This window comes from Camellia sinensis, chromosome 1 (genome assembly GCF_055761805.1).
Source record: "Camellia sinensis isolate YWXY chromosome 1, ASM5576180v1, whole genome shotgun sequence".
Lineage (NCBI taxonomy): Eukaryota > Viridiplantae > Streptophyta > Magnoliopsida > Ericales > Theaceae > Camellia > Camellia sinensis.
The window spans coordinates 11,144,519-11,168,763 of NC_138961.1; the positions used below are offsets into that span (position 1 = coordinate 11,144,519).

General features: G+C 37.0%; 2 protein-coding genes across 6 annotated transcripts in view; one reads left to right on the forward strand and one right to left on the reverse strand.

The window, feature by feature from the left end:
* Window positions 1–24,245, reverse strand: part of LOC114314054 (uncharacterized) — a 287,622-nt gene that overhangs the window by 201,219 nt on the left and 62,158 nt on the right. The gene's annotated exons all lie outside the window — the stretch shown is intronic.
* Window positions 224–16,725, forward strand: LOC114302477 (uncharacterized). 4 transcript variants are annotated; one of them, XM_082922827.1, is made up of 4 exons: window positions 264–393; window positions 1,484–1,614; window positions 9,291–9,421; window positions 13,900–15,946. In XM_082922827.1, exon 4 carries the CDS (start codon window positions 13,955–13,957, stop codon window positions 15,788–15,790), a length of 1,836 nt encoding a protein of 611 aa, XP_082778953.1. In that variant the 5' UTR covers window positions 264–393; window positions 1,484–1,614; window positions 9,291–9,421; window positions 13,900–13,954; the 3' UTR covers window positions 15,791–15,946. The 4 variants fall into 4 exon arrangements, with proteins under 4 accessions (XP_082778957.1, XP_082778959.1, XP_082778963.1 ...); XM_082922831.1 differs by lacking the exon at window positions 1,484–1,614 and having other exon boundaries at window positions 224–393; XM_082922837.1 differs by lacking the exons at window positions 1,484–1,614; window positions 9,291–9,421 and adding an exon at window positions 16,435–16,725 and having other exon boundaries at window positions 261–393; window positions 13,900–15,704.

The following is a 24,245-nucleotide window of genomic DNA, read 5'->3' on the forward strand; positions in this document are numbered from 1 at the left end:
TTTTTCATTATCTAATAAATCGAATACAATACACAACCAAACAATATTATACAAGATACATATATTGAAAATAAGCACTCTAACTTCAATGCGAAATGTGGATAACATTTTAAGTAATAACCATCTGTGAATTACATTTTGGCTTTTTATATAAAAAAAAAAAATTATGGAATATTTTGGCTCTATTAAGAGTATAAAAATAAAAATAAAAACATATACAAATGCATCTAGTGCGCATGTACTTGTTTTTTATTTTTTTTGTGCTTTATCTGGTGTGCATAGACGAGTGTGAGAGAGGATGAGAGTTTTGGAGAGAGAAGCTGACGATAATGATGCAGAAAATCCCAAAAGCTAGTATGGTTTTGAGAGATGGTGTTTGTGATCTTCAAAAAGGTATTCTCACTTCATTCCCTTGTGTTTTAGCTTTATTTCATTCCCAAACCCACTTTAATTTGTCTTCCAAGTAGAATTTCAAATTCCAATACGGGTTTGCTAACATTGACGATGATGATGCCCTAACTCAGTTCGATCACATGCTTCGAATGCGACCTTTGCCCTCAATTCTTCAATTCAACCACCTGTTAACTTCAATTACAAGATCAAAGCATTATTCCACTGCAATTTCTCTGTTTACAAAATTGGATTTCTATGATGTTTGTAGACTTAACATCGTTATTAATTGTTTCTGTAACTTGAATCGAATTGATTTGGGTTTTTCTGTTTTTGGGAAAATATTTAAACTTGGTTATGAACTAGACACCAGAACCTTCAATACCCTCATCAAAGGGTTTTGTCTTAATGGTAACATGTTAAGTTTTTCGACGAAGTTGTGGAGAAAGGGTTCCAACCCAATTTCATTACTTACGGCACTATAATGAATGGACTATGGAAAATTGGAAACACTAGTGCTGCTATTCTTTTGCTTAGAAAGATGGAAGAAAAAGGAGATTGTGAGCCTGGACTAGTGGAATATAGCATGGTCATCGGTAGCCTTTGCAAGGACAGACTAGTAACCGAGGCTTTGAAGTTCTTTTCAGAAATGTCGTCACTTGCACGTTGTTAATTCAAGGTGTATCTAGTTTAGGTGAGTGGGAAGAACATACTTGCTTTGATATGATATTTTATATAAAGGTCTGTTTTTGTTGCTCTGAAATTTTCATGCTTCTTTTTTTCTTCCACTTGTAGTTTGTGAAAGTTTGTTTGTTTGTGTTGGAAATTGGGCTGGATATTGGACCCGGATTTGGGCGCCCATGTGGCATGACCCATGGCCCATTCAAATTACTCATGTAATTTGAATTTTCTATTTATTCTGTTAGGATAACCAACTATCTCCATCCAATCTATCTTATCCTATTAGGAGATAGGGATGTGAGATTATTATCTGATCTATTTAATAGATATCAGATACGTTATGTTTTTTTTACCCATAACATTTTTTCCCATACTCTCTCTCTAACTCTCTCCCACATGAAAAGCGATCAAGCCTTTGCACTGTGACTAGAGTGGGTGATTGTCATACTGTGGTATCACTCCATTGTTGGAAGTTTATAGTTCGTGGTTGTCAAGCACGTGATTTACCCACAAGGTTCTTCGTTTCGGATTCTTTTACACAAGGTATGGTTTGAATCATTTTACCCGCTGCATTATCTGTATCTTACATAGGTATTAGAGCCATAAATGGGCATTTTCGTGCTTGTTTTTTGTACATTAAAATATGTATATAATTATATATACATATACACATGATATATGCATGAAAAATTAATATTTTTTCGAACGTTCTCTGATCAACTTGAAATTTACGTATGTTGTAGTATATTTCATGTAGAATATATCTGCAAAGTTTCATGAAAATCCAAAGGTCGAATTTTGAGAAAAACAGAGATTCATATTTAATTTTTCGTAACTTTGACTGCATTCTGGTTTTACATGCTTTGTTTTTATATTATGAAAATTATATATTTGGAATCCTTGTTTTGATACCTTCGAAATGGTATATTATGGGTCAGATTCCAACTTATGGTTGATGAGAAAAAGCAAACCCTAATTTGAGTTCGTTTTGTGTTTTTGGTGGCTTAAGGAAGAAGATGAAGTACAAAGTTTCTACACTTCTACTCTCATTAGAGAGAGAGTGTGCTACACTCCATTATTTGTGTTTGTTAAATGCCATTTTTGAGTCCACAAATATTTTTATTTTGGAAAATGGAGTTCGGCAGTACCAAAATTGGACTAGAAAACACCTCGGAAGACGGCGCGTGAGTCTCACCTGCCAAATGACGCCATCAGTGGCGGGCCACGCACTTTCATGCGCCAGGTGCGCTTCCCACGCGTTTCCATGCACCATCACGCATGCGACACGCGTCACCGTCAGCCGCATGCTCTAGGTGCGCTTCCTACGCGCTCGACTTGCGCCATTCCTACACGCGCGCTGAGCCGCGCTGCTTTGAGCCGTGCCATGTGCGCTGCCACGTGCGCATTGTGCGCTGTGCCGAGCCGAGCCGCGCCATTTTTCCGCGCCGGCTTGGCATGCTTGGCAGTTGGATGTTAAGGCACTGTTTGTTTTTCCTTTAAATCCTGAATCGCGTTAAATGGTCTTAAATAATTCGTTATAACTTTGTCTTGAGCGTCATTGGTAATGTTGGACTTAGAATTAAACTTTTTATCTACTGTAAAATTTTCAAAATTTTATAAAAATAAAAAATAATTTTCCTGAAATAATAATTCATTATTTTTGCTTTAAAATGCTTCTGGGGTTGCATGACTAAGCTTTTGAGGCTAAAATTTTTATAGTAGACTACTGTAATGGTGTACTATTTACTGGTATATTTTTGTTTTTTCCCAAATTCTAGAATATTTATTTATGATTTTATGTGTATTTATTAATTATTTAAAATACCAAAAAATTTCATAAGTGATGTATTTTCTGTTATGGCATAATCTGAATATTAAACATTGTATATTGTTAATTTTTTCCTAGAGTTTCTAATATGTTGTGATTAGAATAGCATGATTAATTTTTTCTATTTATTTAAATTCTATTATTAAATGTAACATAGTATGAGTTGATTGTGAATCTACATTAAGATGCTATTGTATGGAATTAGAATATTTTATCATGCTTTAGACATGCCATAGTCAGCGGGAGGTTGTTCGGTTGAGAGATATCTTTGTAGATTTACATCCCGAAAACTAATATTTTGCGCATGAATTAAATTAAATTTGGATAATTGTCACCTGTGGCGCAAGAGATGATACGAGCATAGCGGATTTTCGATCTTGAGACTTGTGTAAGATTGTCACTATTTAATTTAGATTTTTGGGGCAAAATTATATTATGCTAATCAAATTAATCCCAATGCTAATTTCTCTCTAAATTGACTTAGCTTATGGAAGTTAATTTGGTTGACTTAGACTTAGTAGAGATGTTCAAATGTGAATAATGCAATCATATTCTTTAGATGAGCAAAAAGTCTTGGAGACTTTAGGTCAGATCTTAATTAAGCCAAAGTAAGGAAACATGACTCAAAGTCGTCGTGGTTTAGGTTGCCTTGTTTGGCACAATAAAAACTGATGTGTGTGCTATGGTTAGCTGCATGCTACGTAGTTTTGATTGGTAAGTTTTGGAGTTGTGAAATTAGTAAGCCCTCAATAGATCTGTATAAGATCTTGACTATTGAGCTATGCAGATTGACTTTGTAATTTAACTTGTAATAATGTTGCATCATTGGATGAAGTAACATTCAAGAGTCATGTCATCCAAGAAATGCGAGCTTAAATGAATTAGTCATTAAGTGTATGATGAGTAGCCAGTATGAGCAGTGTTTTGCTCTCTACCCAACTGTTGGGAGTGGATGGAGCAAAATTTCACACACTATAATAGTGTGCATTAAAGTATCACTTGAAGTTAAAAGATTAGCGCTTAGTAACAGCAAAAATCTATTAACACTAAGTGAAAAGATTAGCGCCAAGTGGCTGCAAAATCTATTAGCATTGCCAACTTGTCTAAGTCTAGACACTTACTGTCTCCACACTTGAGTGTGAGACATGAGGAGGTGCTTCTTTGTATGATTCCTTAGCTAGGCTAATGCTTTTGAATAACGTTTACAACTAAGCACAAACGTTGCAGCATAATAATGAAAAGATCAAGGCCGACAAGGTTGTTATGACTCTAGGAATTTGACGCATGGCTCATGAGAGCATTGTGTTGAATTAGACACTTTAGCCTAATTCACACTTAAGTTACTTCGGGAGATGTCATAGATTGATAACTCATTCTATCCTTCTTGTGGATAGTAGAATTAATTGCAAGTAACTATGAAGCAAGAAACAGAGATGGCAAGAGGAGTATCATCATCTTTTAACTAGATGCAGTAAAGTGTATGGAGAATAAAATTGACTTGAAGGTGCAGGGGATTAGCACTTACTAGTTAAATTTGTGACTTAGGCGCACTTGATATCTCCATGACATCCTTTTATGATCTAGTGAACATGAATTAGTCGTAAGTCATTACCTAGCTGGGCCTAAACCTTTAAAACTTGTCTTCAAGAACTCACACATTAGGATGATTGGAATTAGTTTATGACATTGGTCATGAACCGGTGGCTTATTATACTTAATCCCATTAATGAGAAAATGACATGGATGGTTTGAGTAGGCCCTCTCAAGCCCACCCACTTGTGACATCCTGCTCTCATGTGAATGTGTAACTTTGTTCGCAATGATTGCGCACAAGTAAGTAAGAAAGCCACAGAAGGGCATTTATATTGGCCAATTTAGTCCACTATGATATTTATGACTGGATATGTATAAGGGTATGATAGCTAGCCTTAATCTTGACACATTTATAAATTATGATACGCATCTAAGTCAAGACTATCTGATCTCCCATAAGTCAAAAGTTTTGAGATGATTTTTGACATTACACATATGAGGTTGAGATCAATCAGATAACAGCTTTCGTTCTTTTAGTTTTGACCAAGGTGGCGAGTATCTATTTGAGTTATTTTAGAAAGTTCTATTAAGAGAAATGAATGCTTAAAAAATTGATTATTCCTAGTACTTAGCAACACAATGGTGTAGTAGAGATAAGTAATTCAGTATTGTTAATGTTAGGTGGATGATGGCACAAAATGTTTCTTAATTGGGAATTGCACTATAGTTTGTTGCCTATATCCTTAACTAAGTGCCCTTCATATCAGATTTTACACTCCATTTGAGTAATGGGTTAACGGAGAGCCATCTATGGGCGATCTGTAACCGTTAAGCAGCTTATCTTTATTTTACTTCTCATAAGGTTGCGAAGTTAAGACCTAGGGTTCTATGGCGCATTATTGTATGCTGTCTTGTAAACACTTAGGGTCATGTGGCGCATTATTGTATGCTGTCATGTAAACCCTCTGGATTATGTGTATATAGGTAAGCAGCTTTGTGGTAGTGTAACTAAGTCACATAAAGTTTTCTTAGTAAAGGTGACGTGAATAGAGTTTTGGAGCGCTATAAGATAGAGAATTCTAAGTATAACGCTTTATGTAGCCTAGTTAAGAATGGAAAGAAATTTTCAATATCCGAGGGACAGTGGGAGTGATGTGCCTACTAGTGTATTACTCCATTAGAGCAGAATACTCTACATTCTTTGTTAGCGAATGTGAAAATTTTTCACATCATCACTGGGTGATTGAGAGGGAAACATTCATGATTACTCCGTAAGATGATAAAGAACCTAGGATAATGCCAAAGGCTCTAGTCTCCTATTTTTCGAAAGTAGATCAATGTTGCGCAGTTTAAGACAAAGTCTTTGAGAATTAACCATTTCTATAATTTGGTTGACTTTCCATTATGACGCAAAGCTGTTCTAAAGTTATGCGCAATTTGGATAGTCATTGTTGAGGCATAAGGCTCGCTAGATACCGAAAAGTCGCACCATTGAGGAAGACGTAGACCATGAGAAGACTTCTTCCTAGGGAATGAGGTTATTTCGACTTAGGCTATGATTGACATAAGTTCGGAACATTGATTTGTGGACGTTGTGACCCAACTTCTTGTTGGAGAATTGGATAAATAGATCCGTAGAGATTTACCTTCTGCTTTTATAGTGAAAAGTTAGGAGCGCAAAAAGGTTGCTAGTTCTAATAAATCTTTTACAGCCTAAAACAGTTATCCAAATATTGGTTCTTAGATTTCGTAGGGCCATGATAGGCCAACGATGATTGAAGAAGACCATAGTTCTAAATATCGGCCGGTACGTACCGAACCAGCCGATTTGTACCGAAAAATTAGACCGCCGATTCGGATATGGATCGGTATACCGGTGGGAATGAAATTCACAGCCGTATCGTCCGATTCCCGATGCATATCGGCTTGAATCCGATACATGGAGCAATACAGTTCCGATACAGATTTGCCATCGTCGGTATAGATGAAATTGTGCTCTGTTTTATGCCCTGTTTTTGTTTTGTTGTTTCTGTTTCTATTTGTTGTTGTTGTACTGTTGTTCGCCTTGAGTTGTTGGCTCCTATTCAAAGTCCAAAACCAGACCAACCTCTCTTGTCAACACACATCAATATTTCTTCAATTCTTTTGGATTCTTTGTATGATGGTTTCTCTTCTTCTACTGGACTATTTACTAGTAACCAACCACTATATTCTTGGGTGGAGCTTTAACAAAAGTGGGCAACCACAGAACTTATGCAACTTGCAAGCTTCTTTCTATGCTCTGTTTATGTTTCACATTTCAAAATTTTTTTTTTTTTTCTGTTTCGTAATTGCCTTTGTAAGCCACCGTTCTGCATTTTTTAGAGATAGAGAGAGAGGGAGGGGGAGAGAGAGAGAGAGAGAGAGAGAGAGAGGATAGGTTCTTTTTGAGCCACTGTTCTGTACCTTTTTAAGCCATTGTTTAGTTTTATTTATTTTTATTTATTTGTTTATACACCTATACCTCTGTTTATATTAATATATATATATATATATTTTTTTCAGTTGAACAAAGGAAAAAAAGACAAGAAAAATAAATATTGAAATCAAATCAAGTCTAAAAGTGTTCCTACATATCAAAATTTTGATAAAAATGTGGTAAATTAAGTTTGAAAGAGTCAAAAAAATGCATAAAATTGAGTTTTAGAGGGATTGTTAATGATTTTTAAAATTTCACGGCCTCGACACCCGATTCCAGATACGTACCGGTCGATACTACCGATACTGATACTCCGCGACCGATATCGTTACATTACCCGATACCGCGATTTAAAACTATGATGAAGACCACTGAGGCATGATCAATGGTCCAAAAGAAGTTTTTCCTTACTTAGTCATTATGAGCCAGGAATTTATAAGGTTGTCGTCACCTAGGGTAGTCCTCTGTTTTAGAGATGATAGACATGAGTGATGCAATTTATATACTCGGATGTACGATCCTTAAGGATTGTTTTGAGAGAATTCCCAGTTTGTCTTTGATGACTTACATAAGAAACATCCTAGAATGATTCTAGATGCAAAATTGCAAACCCATTGACTTACCTATCGGTAAAAGCCAGAGCCTTAGCTATTGAGTGAATCCTCAAATTGTCTTTGAGAGAAACAGATGACCTATATTCCTTGATCTTTTTTTGTTATGGGAGCCTGAAGTATGCTATGTGGGCGTATTTGGCATAATGAGTGTTATCTTTGGTAAATGGTCAACTGAGTAGTTTAGACATTAACCTTGCTCATTAGACTGTAGATAGAATGCTTTACTAGTAGTATATAAATTTGCCCATTGTAAAATTCAATGCGCTAGTTGGGCGCATCTTGAAAGAACGCAGATTGGTCACCAAATATCTTTAGATAGGTAATTGCGCCAGAAGTAGTGATCTTAAACCACTTCATGTGAGGCGCACATTGTGGATTCCTTTGTATATGCTTATTGCAAGAGGTGCTGATAAGGCTTATGCTTGGAATCTAGAATTGCACAGACTGTGGTCGTGTTTTTTAAAATCGATCACTTATTTGTTGCAAGATGATGGGATGTTGACACTATTATGGTTTGTGTCATAATGATTAGCAGATGATGATGTCAGCAGGCAAGATTGGCTCACTCACATGAGCAATCGCCCTTGGCACTTGGGAGTGAGTAAGGATGAGACTACTGGTTTATTTTTATTTAGGGCCAAGAAAGGCTTAAATTATCCACTATGTATGTCGCCTTGGTTACAACCAAGATGAGTTCGTGTTAAGGACCAAACATGGATGTGAGTACCCACTTTCCATGTTGTGCCTGTTATGATTAGCCAAATGCGAGATCTCATTTGGAGCCTGGAAGACAAGCAAATAGAGAATTTGGGTTAGGCGCTAAAAAACGACTAGACTAAGATTTGTACAATGTATTGAGTATGACGTCACTCTTTGGAAGAGTTACTCTACCGTAGCATGTATTCATACTACATGTGCTTGGTGATTGAGTAATGGGGTGAGAGAATGGATCCTCGTTTCCTCACTGTGTGAGTCTTACATGTCATTATTGATATGACTTTTATTTATATATCCTTTTGTGACTTTTGACTATGTCATAAGGTAAAGGGTTGATGTTTTGCTACTTTGATATGTTGCATGCGGTCATGTATGATTTGGCCTTAAAGGACATCACTGGGAAAGCGGCCAATTCTAAACTAAATAGTATGAGGGCAAAGGAAAGATCATCTAGTATTATACCACTGTTGTATATTCACTGCCGGCAATTCACATCGCTCTGTATGAGAGGCGGATTAAGTGTGAATATATTGCAAGAATTGAGAGGGTCAAACATGCACTTTTGAGGGATTAAAGATATTTTTTGAACCAGTGTGATTAGATGGGTTTGGGGTATATTTTATTTTTGGGTTGATGTCTCTATGCTGGCTCATTTTTGAGTTCTAGTATAGAGCTCCCACATGCAGGTGTTTCTCAGCGGTCGCACGGTTTATTGGCTAGTATGAGATTGTTAAATATTTGGGGAGATTGAGATAGAGATGTGGCAGTGTCATGCCAACTCATGTGCGAGTGGGAGATGTTGGAAATTGGGCCGGGGTATTGGACCCGGATTTGGGGGCCCATGTGACCCATGGCCCATTCAAATTATTCATGTAAGTTGAATTTTCTATTTATCCTGTTAGGATAACCAACTATCTGCATCCAATCTATCTTATCCTAATAGGAGATAAGGATGTGAGATTATATATATGATCTATTTAATAAATATCAGATATGTTATGTTTTTTTACCCGTAACATTTTTTCCATACTCTCTCTCTCTAACTCTCTCCCACATGAAAAACAATCAGGCCTTTGCGCTGTGACTAGAGTGGATGATACTCATACTATGGTATCACTCCATTGTTGGAAGTTTATAGTTCGTGGTTGTCAAGCACGTGATTTACCCACAAGGTTCTTCGTTTCGGATTCTTTACACAATGTATGGTTTGAATCATTTTACCCGCTACATTATCTGTATCTTACAGTTTGTTTGTTTGTTTGTTTTTTTTTTTTTTTTCATGGAGGATTTCTAGTTGAAATACTTCTCTCGTGTTCTTGTAGAGATTATTTGATGACATAAAGTTGTTATATGCTTATGATTATTAACTTTAAAAAAGTAAGGGATATAATGGTCATAAACAACTCATGCTTTGATATAAAAGATATGATGCCAAATGCGAATTTGCCGCCTCTCTTTTTTGTCTTCAGCTCTAATATCTCTCAAGTTTGTATTGAGTTCATGGATCCGAATGCATGGTTGAAGAGACATTAATAGATCTAGGTCTATCCTTCAACTTCTCCTTTTCTAATCATCAATATCGGCCATGGATGATGGAGATATAGAACACCTTGTAGGCTAATTACAATGGGTCCTGCTACGTTTTATGAAAATTGTCATGAAAACTGTCTGCACCGTTGGATCATGAGACACATACCTGATCTAACGGTGCAGATGGTTTTCATGACAGTTTTCATGAAAATTCTTCATGACACCTAGCATTTCCCAATTACAATTGCCTACTAAAATTTAGTAGCTAAAAGTTAAATAACTGACTAAGTTATTTATGGTAGCTAAAGATTGTATATTTAGGGACCAAATTTTTTTTTTATTTTTTTTTTTTGGGGTCGCCCAAAACTCTATTTTCAACAACTAAAACTCAATTAGTTGCCAAAACTAAAATAAATACCGACAAAATTATTTTTTTGTAACTAAAGATTATACATTTAGGGTCAAATTTTTATTAGTCACCCAAAACTCTGTTTTCAATGACTGAAACTCAGTTAGTTGTCAAAAGTAAAATAAATTCCGACTAAATTATTTTTAGTAGCTAAAGATTGTACATTTGCCAACCAAATATTTTTTAGTAGCTAAAGTGTGTACATTTGCCGACCAAATTATTTTTTGTAACTAGAATGTGTAACTTTTGCGACTAAATTATTTTTATCGTCATTTTTTGTCATCAAAGGTGTATTTTCCAGTAGTGTGTGCTTGGAATTTCCGGTTTTAACGTTATGTCTTGTTCTATTGAACTTAGTAGTTGAATCTTTGTATTGTTTTGAAATTTTTGTCCTCGGCAACCCAAATTCTGCTAACTACATCATATTGTTGTATGCTATGGGGTTCCCAATTCCTTGGAAAGCAATTCTTTAAATTAGTTTTTCTCAGTTGGTCAGAAATATCAATCGAAGAGACGCTCAATTTTCTTTTAATTAGTTTTTCTCAGTTGGTCAGAAATATCAACCGAAGAGAAGCTCAGTTTCCTCAATAACAAGTTAGGTTGTTTCATTTTGTAATTGTCTTTGTGATTTTGTCAATGATTGAAAGTTTTAGAGATGACTCAACCAATGAGCTTGATAGAGCTCCTTTAGGATGCTCAATTGGAGCTCAGGTTGGAAGCATAAAGTAAGTAGCAAGATTGTTGATACCAATGTTTTCAAAGCTAGAGCAGACTAGTTAGTACAATCAGTTGACACATTGTCTGATTTAGATGAACCACCAAACCAGTTATGAACAGAAAATTGACTTTTTTTAACCATTAGGCCATGTTTCTACTTTGTTAAATATTTTATAATCACTCTATTTTATTTTATACACGTAATTTTTTTTTTCTTCCGAACAATTAATATAAATATAATAATTTTTTTGATTGCATTTCTAGACCAAAAAGTATGGAACTTTTTAAAAAAATTAAGCCTTAGAAGACTACCTTCATGGCGTAAACATTGAGCTAACATTAGTTATGCGTGGTAACAATATGAAATAAAAAGTAATGGTTGGGACACTGGAACTTTTAGTTACCATTTCCTTGAGGTTGTATTTAAATTTTGAATTTAAGTAAAAAATTGTTAAGATAAAGGAAAGTAAAAATAATAATAATTAAAAGAAGAAGATATAAATGAAAACTCAAATAGAAACTGTTGAGATTTCAAATTATTCAAAGTTGTTTAATATTTATATTCCATTAAATTAATTTGGAAACTGGTTTTCTTTTCTTTTTTTCCTTTTTTGGGTGCAAAAGAAAGGAGAGTTTTATTCATAAAGTGGCCCAATATCAAACTGATGAGAGTGTAAACACCAGAATGGAAATTGGTTTTCTAGAATATCAAAAGAAAAAACTGAAAATATAAAAAGAAAAATTACCTTTAAGTGGTAATTCCATAAATTTAGTACAAATTTATAAATAAAAAATTATAATTATAATTATTAATATTTATAAAATTTACCATATATTTGTACTTATTTTTCAATATCTCAACTGAACTGTAATATCTCCAAATAAAAACACAATCAAATCAAAATTAATGTTAATCTTGTCCTTTTTTAAAAAAAAAATCAAAATTTATTTGGCAAATTATTTATGCAAACTGTTTTCGACAAGATTTTTCCAAAACTATTCACATCCTAGAAAGGGACGGGTTTCTCTCCAGTCTTTTATCTGACTTAGACAGGTGTTGTCTAGCCTAGTGGGACCACTCTTGAGTCCTATTTTAATAATTTGAACCGTTCATATTTTAAGATTCGTTAAGTAAATTATTCTTGTAAAAAATTAAATCGATTGAATAACAACAATTACGTGTTCGAATTAATTTTGTATAAAAAAAATAGACGATAAAAAAATAAATAATTAATACAAAATTAATTTTAAAATGTGTTATCTATTATCCAATTAATTTAATCTTCTAAAAAATAATATATTTTACGAATCAACTTGAATAACTGTCCAGTCCAACTAACAGGCCGACAGTCCAAACCCTTTCAAGAAACATAGAGCAAGAAGGGAGTAACTTGCCTCCAGTTCTTAATCGAACTGGACGGTGTTGTTCGGTCCGTGGGTGGCCTATCACGGGTTCCATTTTGATAATACGGACCGTTCAATGGGTAGAACTTGTCGAGTACCTATGAAGCACGGACACGGACACGGACACGCATACGGATACGGACACGGACACGGGACACGGCAATTTCTAAAAAATGGGGACACGGACACGGCAGGGGACACGGCAAATTTTTTAATTTTTTTATAAATATTTTTATTTTAATACATATTAATTATTTTATTTATTTATTATATTTTTAAATAATGTGTTGTAATTAATTATTTTATTTTACATACATGTATTTATTTTTTTATTTATTAATATGTATAAGTATATATTATCTTATAATATGTATTATCCATTATCTAATGAGTATATTTATGTTATATAATAACTATTATATAATATATAATAAAATAATAATAGTTATTAGTTATATATATTATATATAGTTATTATATAATAAAATAATAATAGGTATGAGTTATATATATTATATATGAATATATAATAATTATAATTGTTATAATATCAAGAGATGAAGACAGACGGGAGAGAACCGAGAGAGAGGGAGACCGAAGCAAGAGACGATCGCGATCAGAAGCGAGAGAGAGGACGATCGCAATCGCGATCGCGATCAGGATCAGAAGCGAGGGAGAGAGAGAAGGCGAGAGAGAGAGTGAGCTCTGCGAAGGCAAAGGCGAGACAGAGAGAGAGCTCTGCGAAGGCGAAGGGGCTGGATCGTCGAAGTAGAATGGGGCTCTGGATCGTCGATCGAAGTCGAAGGGCTCTGGATCGTCGATCGACCAGGTTTGTTCTCGTTTTCCCCCTTTCAGTTACTCTTCTCGCCGTGTCCATGGCGTGTCCAGATTCGGACACGCGTGTCCCCTGCAAAAAAATAAATTAAATTAAGGGGACACGCCAGATGCCGTGTCCCGTACGTGTCCCCGGCGTGTCCCCGTGTCCCCGGCGTGTCCCCGTATCCGACACCGCCACGGCTTCCATTTTGCCGTGTCTATGCTTCATAGTCGAGTACTATATACCTGTAAAAAAATCACGTTGATCGGATATCGATAGCTATCTCATCTTATCAATTTTTTGTCGTCTATTTTTTTTTTACAAAACTGATTTGATCACATAGTTATCGATATCCGATCAACGCGATTTTTTTATAAACATATAATACTTGACGAGTTCTACACATTGAACGGTTCATATTATCAAAACAAGATCCATGATGAACCCTCACAAGTTGATCAGTATCGTCCAATTCGATTAAAGACTAAAGGCAAGCGCCCGCAAAGAAAAATTGCAAAATTAAAACTGATATGAAAGGCCTGTGTGCGCGTTGTAACACTTCATTTTTTTTTGGGGGGACAAATTACCAACACTCCTTGAGTTTTGACTAAAATATAAATTTTTCTTAAAATTTGAGAAATTACATTTTGCCACCTAAGATTTATATTTACATAACAAATTATCTTTTAGATTTATATTTGTATAATAAATTACTCCCTTATTTATTATGCAAATATAATCCTCAGGATAATTTTTAATTTTTAATTTTTAATTTGCCCTTTTTTTGGCTTGGTAAAACAGAAAAAACGAAACCCGTCGTCTGAGTTTTGTGGAGAAATTTGTTAGAGAGAGAGAGATGACGATGATGGCGAGAAGTGCCGATGCTGCTGTGGTTTTCAAAAATGGTGTTTGTGATCGTCTTCACAAGGGTATTTTCTCTCAATTTCCTTGTTTTCTTGCAATCTTACTGAATCGCTCTTCTCATATTCATATCACTGCTTCTGCGGAAGACCAATTTCAACTTGGGTTTGCTAATGTTGACGATGATGATGATGCCCTAGCTCAATTTGATCACATGCTTCGAATGCGACCTTTGCCCTCAATTGTTCAATTTAATCAACTTTTAACTTCAATTGCAAGAACTAAGCATTACTTCACCGTGATTTCTCTGTTTAGGAAAATGAATTTGTTAGAATCTGGGTTCGTCAAGCCTGATAAGTTTACACTTAACGTTGTGATTAATTGTTTCTGTAAGTTGAATCGAGTTGATTTGGGTTTTTCTATTTTGGGGAATCTATTGAAACTTGGTTATGAACCAAACATCACAACCTTCAATACCCTGATCAACGGGCTTTGTGTAAATGCTAAGATCATTTCGGCAGTTAAGTTTTTTGATGAAATTGTGGAGAAAGGGTTCCAACCCAATGTCATTACATTTGGCATTGTAATGAATGGACTATGCAAAATTGGAAACACTAGTGCTGCTATTCTTTTGCTCAGAAAGATGGAAAAAATAGGAGGTTTTGAGCCTGGACTAGTGCAATACAGCATGATCATCGATAGCCTTTGCAAGGACAGACTAGTAACCGAGGCTTTCAAGCTCTTTTTGGAAATGATAGGTAAAGGTATTTCACCAGATGTCGTCACTTACACGTCATTAATTCAAGGTGTATCTAGTTTAGGTGAATGGGAAGAAGCTACAAGATTGTTGAATGAAATGGTTGGTAAGAAAATCTGGCCAAATGTTAAAACTTTTAACATTTTAGTTGATGCACTTTGTAAAGAAGGAAAGGCCAAAGAAGCACAAGTTGTGGTTGAATTGATGATCCAAAGAGGTGTGGTGCCTGGTGTTGCCACTTACAATTCTGTAATGGATGGGTACTGTCTTTGTGGCCAAGCAGATGATGCAAGGAAAATGTATGATGTTATGGTCAGTAGGGGTTGCGCTCCTGATGTTATCACTTATAACATCTTGATTAATGGTTACTGTAAGATCAAAAACATAGATGAAGCCATGAGTCTCTTTAAGGAAATGTCTAGAAAAAGATTGCTTCCAGATACTGTTACCTATACCACTCTTATTGGTGGCTTGTGCCAAGCAAGAAAACTTCGAGATGCACTTTTTCTTTTTAATGAGATGCAAGTTCATGGCCAAATTCCTAATCTGTTTACTTACTCTGTTCTTTTGGATGGCCTATGCAAGAACCAACATCTTGATGAGGCATTAGCATTGTTTAAAAAGCTTGAAAAGGCTGGACTAGCTCCTGATATTGTGATATACAGTAACCTAATTCAGGGTATGTGCAAAGCTGGGAAGCTCGATGATGCAAGAAAACTCTACTTGAGTCTTTCTGCTAAAGGTTTGAAACCTGATGTCCACACATACAATATAATGATCAATGGACTTTGCAAGGGAAGGCTACTTGATGAAGCAAGCGAGCTGCTAATGAAAATGGAAGAAGAAGGATGCTCACCAAATTTTTACTCATATAATATATTGGTTCAAGGATTTCTACAAAATAATGGAATACAAAAAGCATTGCAACTGCTTCACATAATGGATGATAGAGCTATCTCTGTGGACCCATGCACTGTAACCTTGCTAGGTAACATGTTGTCTGATGATGGATTAGATCATTTGTCAAAGGAAATGCTTAGTGCGTTTTTTGGAACTACTTCATTGTCCAAGTAACCACCTAGGTTTTCTAGAACTACTTCATTGTCAAGGTGTTGCATTGATATATATATGCTTTATTGATAATTGTTGTTACTTGAAAGTTGATTTAACTCATACATACTTGCTTAGATATTGCATTTTATATAAAGGTCTGTTTTTCTTGCTCTGAAATTTTCATGCTTCTTTTTTTTTTCCACATATGTTGTTTTGTGAAAGTTAGGTTTTTTTTTTTTTTCCCCATGGTGGATTTCTAGTTAAAGGAGTTCTCACGGGTTCTTGTAGAGATTATTTGATGCAAAAAGTTGTTAATGTTTATGATTAACTTTAAAGAAGTAAGGCATATAATGGTCACAATATTTAATAATAACTCATGCTTTGATATAAAAGACATGATGCCAAATGTGATTTTGCCTCGTCTTTTTTTTTTTTCTTCTGCTCTAATATCTCTCAAGTTTGTATTGAATTCATGGATCCGAACACATGGTTGAAGAGACATTAATAGATCTATGTCTATCCTTGAGCTTCTCCTTTTATAAACATCAATATTGGCCATAGATGATGGAGATATAGAACACCTTACTTGTACTCGGAATTTCTAGTTTAAACGTTATATCTTGTTCTATGGAACTTAGCAGTTGAATCTTTGTATTGTTTTGCAGTTTCGTCCTGGGGCAACCCAAATTCTGCTAACTACGTCATATTGTTTATGCTATGAAGTTCCCAATTTCTTGGAAAGCAATTCTTTAAACTAGTTTCTCTCACATGGTCCCCAAAAATATCAACTGAAGAGAAGCTCAGTTTTCTCAATAACAAGTTTGGTTGTTTCATTTTCTAGTTGTCTTTGTTTGTGATTTTGTCTATGATTGAAAGTTTCAGAGATGACTCAATCAATGAACTTAATAGAGCTGCTTGAGGATGCTCATTTGGAGGTCTAGATGGAAGCATGAAGTAAGTAGCAGGATTGTTAATACCAGTGTTTTAAATGTTGGACCGGACCAGTCAGTACAACCGGTTGACACATTGTCTGGTTTAGGTTCTGATTTAGATGAACCACCAAACCTTTTATGAATGAAAAATCGACTTTTTTCAACCAGCAGACCATGTTTCCACTTTGTTAAATATTTTATAATCACTCCATTTTATTTAGCTAGGAGTATCTGGTCCAACAGAAACATTGAGCTTTTGGGGGGCAAACACCACTAACCTCTTGAGGTTGCTCAATTTATGATGGAGCAGTTGAATCTTTGTATTGCTTGCGGTTGAGTCTCTGGCAATCCAAACACTACCAACAACTACATCATGTGGTTGTATGCTATGAAAGAGGAGTTCCCAATCCCTTGGAAAGTAATTCTTTAGACTTGCTGCCTTGACTAGTCTCCAGACGTAACAATTGAAGAGGAGCCCAGTTTTTGTTTCATTTTGTAATTGTCTTTGTTTGTGATTTTGTCTCTGATTGAAAGTTTCAGAGATGACTCAATCAAGAAGAAATTCTGAGTTGGATTTCTCGGTGGAAGCATGAAGTAGAAGAAATTCTGATTTCAGTGTTTTAAAAGTCGGACCGGACCATCTAGTACAACTGATTGACACATCATTTAGGTTCGGATCCAGTTGAACCACCAAACCTGTTATGAACAGAAAGTTGACTTTTTCTAACCACCACCAGGCCATGTTTCCACTTTGTTAAGTAGTTTATAATCACTCCATTTTGTTTCGTTTTTTTTGTCTTTTTTTTTGTCTTTTTTTTTTCTTTCAAATAATCAGTATAAAAGGTTTACCACTTTCTCTTCCTATTTATTTTCAATTTCACATGACCACCATTATTTGGCTTTGCATTCTTGTTGTTCTCCCACCGTGTGGTGAAAGAGTTTTCATCTTTCAGAATTAGAGAAGGCCATAAAATTATTTTTACTGCCTTGAGACACATCTTAATTCTTGAAAGAAGTCTGCTTGTTCCACCTTTGTAGGTGTGCTGTCAAGGTACGTTCTGATATTCTAATCTTTTTATATCAGTGTCTTTTGCTGTGCAAGTATTCATTATGGTGTTGTTTAGTTTCTTAAATCATATTTGATTAATTGGAATGAGTTTTCAAGAACCTAGAAAAAAACCCTAACATAGGGCTTTTTCAGATATTCATAAAAAAAATAAAAAGTATGCTTCCATATATATAACTATCAAAATGCTATATTAAAATTTACTTGTATAAATAGTGAAATTCAGTTAATTGGGGTTTTCTCTCCACTTTAAGAGTTTAATTGTTTGTATCGATTATATATGTTGTGTTTAATTTTCATTGTTATTGTAATTCATTGCACTTCATTATAATATCTTATATGAATCAAATCAAAAGAAAAAAAAAAATTACTAAAATAATTTAAGTATATAATGCTAAATAGATATTCTGGCAAGGAGTTAAAGAACAAGCATTCCATTCCAATCCACATTAATCTACTGAATCAAACCAGTGAATTATATACCACCCAACCAAAGTGTTAAAATTAAAGATAAAAAGTATATTTTGTGATTGAGTAAATGCTAGACTCCAAAAAAATTACTAAAAAATTTCTACAAAATTAGTAAAAGAACCTACAGGAGGGGAAATGATGGGGAGTTGAGGTACGTAAAATTTGCTTATTAAGTCGCAGAACAAATCAAGCAACCCAGTTAAATTCCATCTGATATCTTAAACGGATTACACAGCAAAGCTTAGAGCATATCTTTTTAATGGGAAATGACGAATTAACTCTATTGTACTTGATCATAACCATGATTGAGTCAATACAAATCTGGATTTTACAAATGCAATAGAAAACTTCAACCTTCAAGGTTTGGTTAAATAATGGTTACCAAAAAAGTGAAGTAGTTGATATTTTAGAATATGAAGTAGGTGAAGACATACCATATGGAGAAAGTCATCCCCATGCAACTTTCAAGGTGTGGTTAAATAATGGTTGCCAAAAAAGTGAATTGCAATTGTCGATTATTTCAGTGTAAGGGAATATTGTGCATACATACAATTGCAGTATTTCTTCATAAGAAGATTTATCCAGATAAGTACCTATTGAAAAGATGGAGTAAACTTGTCAAGAGGAGCCACACCAAAGTTCGAATCTGTTATGACAATTGGTCTACCAAACGTGAAGCTCGTCGTTTTGATAAACTGTGCAATGCTTTCCGCAAGGCTGCTGATTTGGCAACAGATACTCAGTTGTGACAGGTGATGAGGTGGATATGTGCATTAAGGGTGTGTTTGTTTGGACGGACTGGATAAATGGGCATTATAATCCATTGGACTGTTAGTCCTGGGATATATTGTCCCCGGACTATTTGGTTAGATTAGATTTATATCTTATATTTGTTTAGTCGTGGGATTAGATGTCTAGATTGGACTATTTTTAGTGAATCCAATGTTTGGTTAGACAAACTAGATAAGGATAAATGTTCAAAAGATTATTTTACCCTTATAATTTATAATTTTTATTTAATATATAATTTAAATTTGTAATCTATAATTTATAATTTATAATTTAACAACACTAAAAAAATTTAATTTATAAGGTCATAATTTTTAATTTATTATTTTCAATTAAATTAAATTAAATTTATAATTTATATTTTTTATTTAATATATAATTTTAAATTAACGACAATAAAAAATAATTTTATTTAATATATAAATTAAATTTTCAACAACACTAAAGAAATTTAATTTATAAGGCCATAATTTATAATTTATTATTTTTAAACAAATTTAATTTATAATTTATATTTTTTATTTAAGATATAATTTTAAATTAACAACACTAAAAAAATAATTTAATTTAATATGTAAATTTAATTTTTTAACAACACTAAAAAAATTTAATTTATAAGGCCATAATTTTTAATTTATTATTTTTAATTAAATTTAATTTATAATTTATAATTTAAATTTTTTATTTAATATATAATTTTAAATTAACAAACTAAAAAACTAAATTATAAATTTTAAAAAGACTATTTTACCTTTTTCTAATGTTGAAAAGGCCATTAAAAAGACTGTCAATAGAAAAAGGTGCGAGGAAAAGAAAACAGAGGCTTCAACTAGCAAGGGACATATAGTGAAGGTTGTAACTTTGAAATACTGCTAATTGAAACTCAATTAATGTTGATTGTTAAATGTTGCTATCTTGTATTTTGTAGGATTGGCAAGTAAAAGATTGTGAGGAAGTCAGTATGGAACAACTCCTGCAGAAATATTTGATGTGCCTCGTGTTGGCTTTGTTGGATCATCCCATGTGAGCTCCCATTGGAGAACCCACTTTCTCCATCCAATGGAACTGGCTCTCCCACTCTACCAACCCCATTAGAGAGTGGAAGAGGGTAGGTGGTGACCAATGAGGCTCTCCCTCATTGGTGTATAAATAGAGGTTGAGGGGAGAGTTGAAATTGAGAGAGAGAACCAAGAGAGAAGAGAGTGAGAGATGTGAGGTGGAGAGACCGTCTCTCTCGGTGTGAGAGAGGGAGACGGGTGAGTGGGTGAGTGGGTGAGTGAGGAGAGTGTGAGCTCCTCCCCTATTATAATCTTTCTGTAACCGGTTACTCTCCCGTGGACGTAGGCTTTAAGGCCGAACCACGTTAAATATGGTGTCTCCTTCTGTGTGGGTGTGTTTTTCTACTTGGTATAATTTCTGGAAGGTCTTGGGCGGGATCCCCGATCCCAACAAGTGGTATCAGAGCCTCGTTGGTGGCGTTTCGGAACAAAAACAGCGTGTTGTTTGAAACTGCCCAAAAATCAAGTTGCTCGAAATCAGGTTTTGAGCATACCAGGACCAAGGGCTCGAGAAGAGGAGTCCAACCATATAAAGCAGACACCCAGAGGAGGCCCCACGCGCCCTCACGCGCCGCCTGCAGAAGGCGCGTGAGGCCCAGTCTCGGCACGCGCCTCCACGCGCCGTGAAGACAGTCGGCGCGTCGGCCCAGTCTCAGGCACGCGCCCCACGCGCGGCGGAAGGAAGAAGGTAAGTAGGGGAAGGCGCGTGTAAGGCACGCGCATGCCGCGTCAGCGTGCCACGTCGGCAACACGTGGCGACACGTCAGCAAAGGGATGCCACGTGTCTGCCCCGTCAGCCAGAGGCAAGGAGGGATCCAGTGCTTCGCGGCTACGGTGCAGCCGCAGATCTGAGGCGTACAAAATGTTTTGGCTAGATCGAAGCCATTTGGAGTCCGTTTTTGGTGATCCAGTAGTGGTTTCCGACTATTTGGAGTATTCCGGACACATCCGTACGGTCAGATTTTGGAGACGGAGTTTCTGTAAAAGGAAGGCAGATTAAAGTGGCAGACAGCGTTAGGGGCAGTGTACGGAATATTCTGTTGGTACACGGAATATTCCCTGAACTTCTGAAAATTGTAATTTGGCCCAGAATTTTCAGAAAATTGTGGTGTGGCCCAGCTTTCGGGGATAGTTTTCAGTGAGGTCCCCGGAAATGCAGCAAAGGTTGGTTCTAGCTAAACGGACCGCTCCGGACGCAACCGCGAGGTCAGAATAGTGAAATTCTGAACGGTTTGGGAAGATTGTCAAAACATGGGTGTTTGTCATCTTCAATAGTCAAAGGAAGGTTGCCGGATATTGTGGAACGCTGCGGATTCACTGAAGAGGTTAGAATGGACAGATTCTGACCAGATTGGACAACCAGATACAGATTGAGATAGATCATTTAAGACCAGAAGAGATCAGGCTTGATTAAATGGCAGATCGAGGGAGATCAAGATTGGTCAGGAGTAATCAGAGGATTGCAGAAATGATTATCTCCGGAGTTCGTCGGAGGATCTGGTTCAATCAAAAGAGAAGACCATTCATCGACGGATAGATGATTTGGTAACCAGTACAAGCTCAGGGAAATACTGTGGCTGTTGGAGCTACTGTATACGAGTAGGTACTAATGGTATGTGGACATGTAGAACAATAGTTGCAGAGGAGCATACTAAGCGCAGAAGTACAATTGCAGACGTGCAACAGTGCAAGGGTACGCTAGAGTATCGTACAGAGGCGCGAGAAGAATGTGCAGCAGCGGGTTGTTGACAGTTCACAGGAACTTCCAGACAGAGAAATTGAGACAGGTAAAACGCAAGAGTGCGTGCCAAGGAGTGGCAAGTCTTATTTCTCTATGGTGGTTTCTTTAGTTCCATGGCAGCAGATGATAGAGTTGATGCAGATCTCTCAAGCAAGCTTGACGCAGGGAGACCAGAAGCCATGTGTGCGAGCACTATGCACGGAGTTGCATAGTGGTAACTTGTACAAAGCGGTGGAAGTTGTCTTGGCAGAAGGGCTAACTGTCAAACATCAGTACGAACGTACAAGTGAGACAGAACCGAACATCAGGGATTGCAGCACAGACAACGGGCGTATGAGATCGCTGGGAAGTTGTTCTGAAGTGCAGAAAGCAAAGGCTGGTTGTTCAGAAATAAGCTCCGAGCAAGGAAAATTGAGGATGTTGATGTGTCAAACTCTGAAGTTTTCTAGTTGCTCCAGTGTTCATCATGCAAGGAGTTGCACGGTAATGCAAGGGTATCCCGAGCAGGGGGTGCAGGACATCCAATCAGGGGGTGTCAAGATATCTTGGTTGCGCAAGTTCAAGCATAGCAAGTGAAGACATCCGAGACAGGAAGCGTAGAAGAGATCTGAGGGAGATAGGAGCAGAGGCTCTCTCCAAATCAGAGAGTGGTATGAGTTGAGTTGAGAATGTAGGATTCCCTCCTCTTCTTGTATCTCTGGTGTATTATCTCTAGCTTCAGGGGATGTAGCGTCTCAATGAGGAGATGAAGATTCTGTTGAAATTTGGGCGTGACAAGATTAGCAGCAGTGTGTGTAGTTTATCACCTCACATGGGTTGAGGGGGTGATTTGTTGGCTTTGTTGGATCATCCCATGTGAGCTCCCATTGGAGAACCCACTTTCTCCACCCAATGGAAGTGGCTCTCCCACTCTACCAACCCCATTAGAGAGTGGAAGAGGGTAGGTGGTGACCAATGAGGCTCTCCCTCATTGGTGTATAAATAGAGGTTGAGGGGAGAGTTGAAATTGAGAGAGAGAACCAAGAGAGAAGAGAGTGAGAGATGTGAGGTGGAGAGACCGTCTCTCTCGGTGTGAGAGAAGGAGACGGGTGAGTGGGTGAGTGAGGAGAGTGTGAGCTCCTCCCCTATTATAATCGTTCTGTAATCTCTCCATTGTTATAGTGATAACCGGTTACTCTCCCGTGGACGTAGGCTTTAACGCCGAACCACGTTAAATATGGTGTCTCCTTCTGTGTGGGTGTGTTTTTCTACTTGGTATAATTTCTGGAAGGTCTTGGGCGGGATCCCCGATCCCAACAAGTGGTATCAGAGCCTCGTTGGTGGCGTTTCGGAACAAAAACAGCGTGTTGTTTGAAACTGCCCAGAAATCAAGTTGCTCGAAATCAGGTTTTGAGCATACCAGGACCAAGGGCTCGAGAAGAGGAGTCCAACCATATAAAGCAGACACCCAGAGGAGGCCCCACGCGCCCTCACGCGCCGCCTGAAGAAGGCGCGTGAGGCCCAGTCTCGGCACGCGCCTCCACGCGCCGTGAAGACAGTCGGCGCGTCGGCCCAGTCTCAGGCACGCGCCCCACGCGCGGCGGAAGGAAGAAGGTAAGTGGGGGAAGGCGCGTGTAAGGCACGCGCATGCCGCGTCAGCGTGCCACGTCGGCAACACGTGGCGACACGTCAGCAAAGGGATGCCACATGTCTGCCCCGTCAGCCAGAGGCAGGGAGGGATCCAGTGCTTCGCGGCTACGGTGCAGCCGCAGATCTGAGGCGTACAAAATGTTTTGGCTAGATCGAAGCCATTTGGAGTCCGTTTTTGGTGATCCAGTAGTGGTTTCCGACTATTTGGAGTATTCCGGACACATCCGTACGGTCAGATTTTGGAGACGGAGTTTCTGTAAAAGGAAGGCAGATTAAAGTGGCAGACAGCGTTAGGGGCAGTGTACGGAATATTCTGTTGGTACACGGAATATTCCCTGAACTTCTGAAAATTGTAATTTGGCCCAGAATTTTCAGAAAATTGTGGTGTGGCCCAGCTTTCGGGGATAGTTTTCAGTGAGGTCCCCGGAAATGCAGCAAAGGTTGGTTCTAGCTAAACGGACCGCTCCGGACGCAACCGCGAGGTCAGAATAGTGAAATTCTGAACGGTTTGGGAAGATTGTCAAAACATGGGTGTTTGTCATCTTCAATAGTCAAAGGAAGGTTGCCGGATATTGTGGAACGCTGTGGATTCACTGAAGAGGTTAGAATGGACAGATTCTGACCAGATTGGACAACCAGATACAGATTGAGATAGATCATTTAAGACCAGAAGAGATCAGGCTTGATTAAATGGCAGATCGAGGGAGATCAAGATTGGTCAGGAGTAATCAGAGGATTGCAGAAATGATTATCTCCGGAGTTCGTCGGAGGATCTGGTTCAATCAAAAGA

What these genes read in the sequence shown, in the direction of transcription:
- LOC114302477 (XM_082922831.1), top strand. Translation starts at nt 13,955, where the DNA reads ATGACGATGATGGCGAGAAGTGCCGATGCTGCTGTGGTTTTCAAAAAT.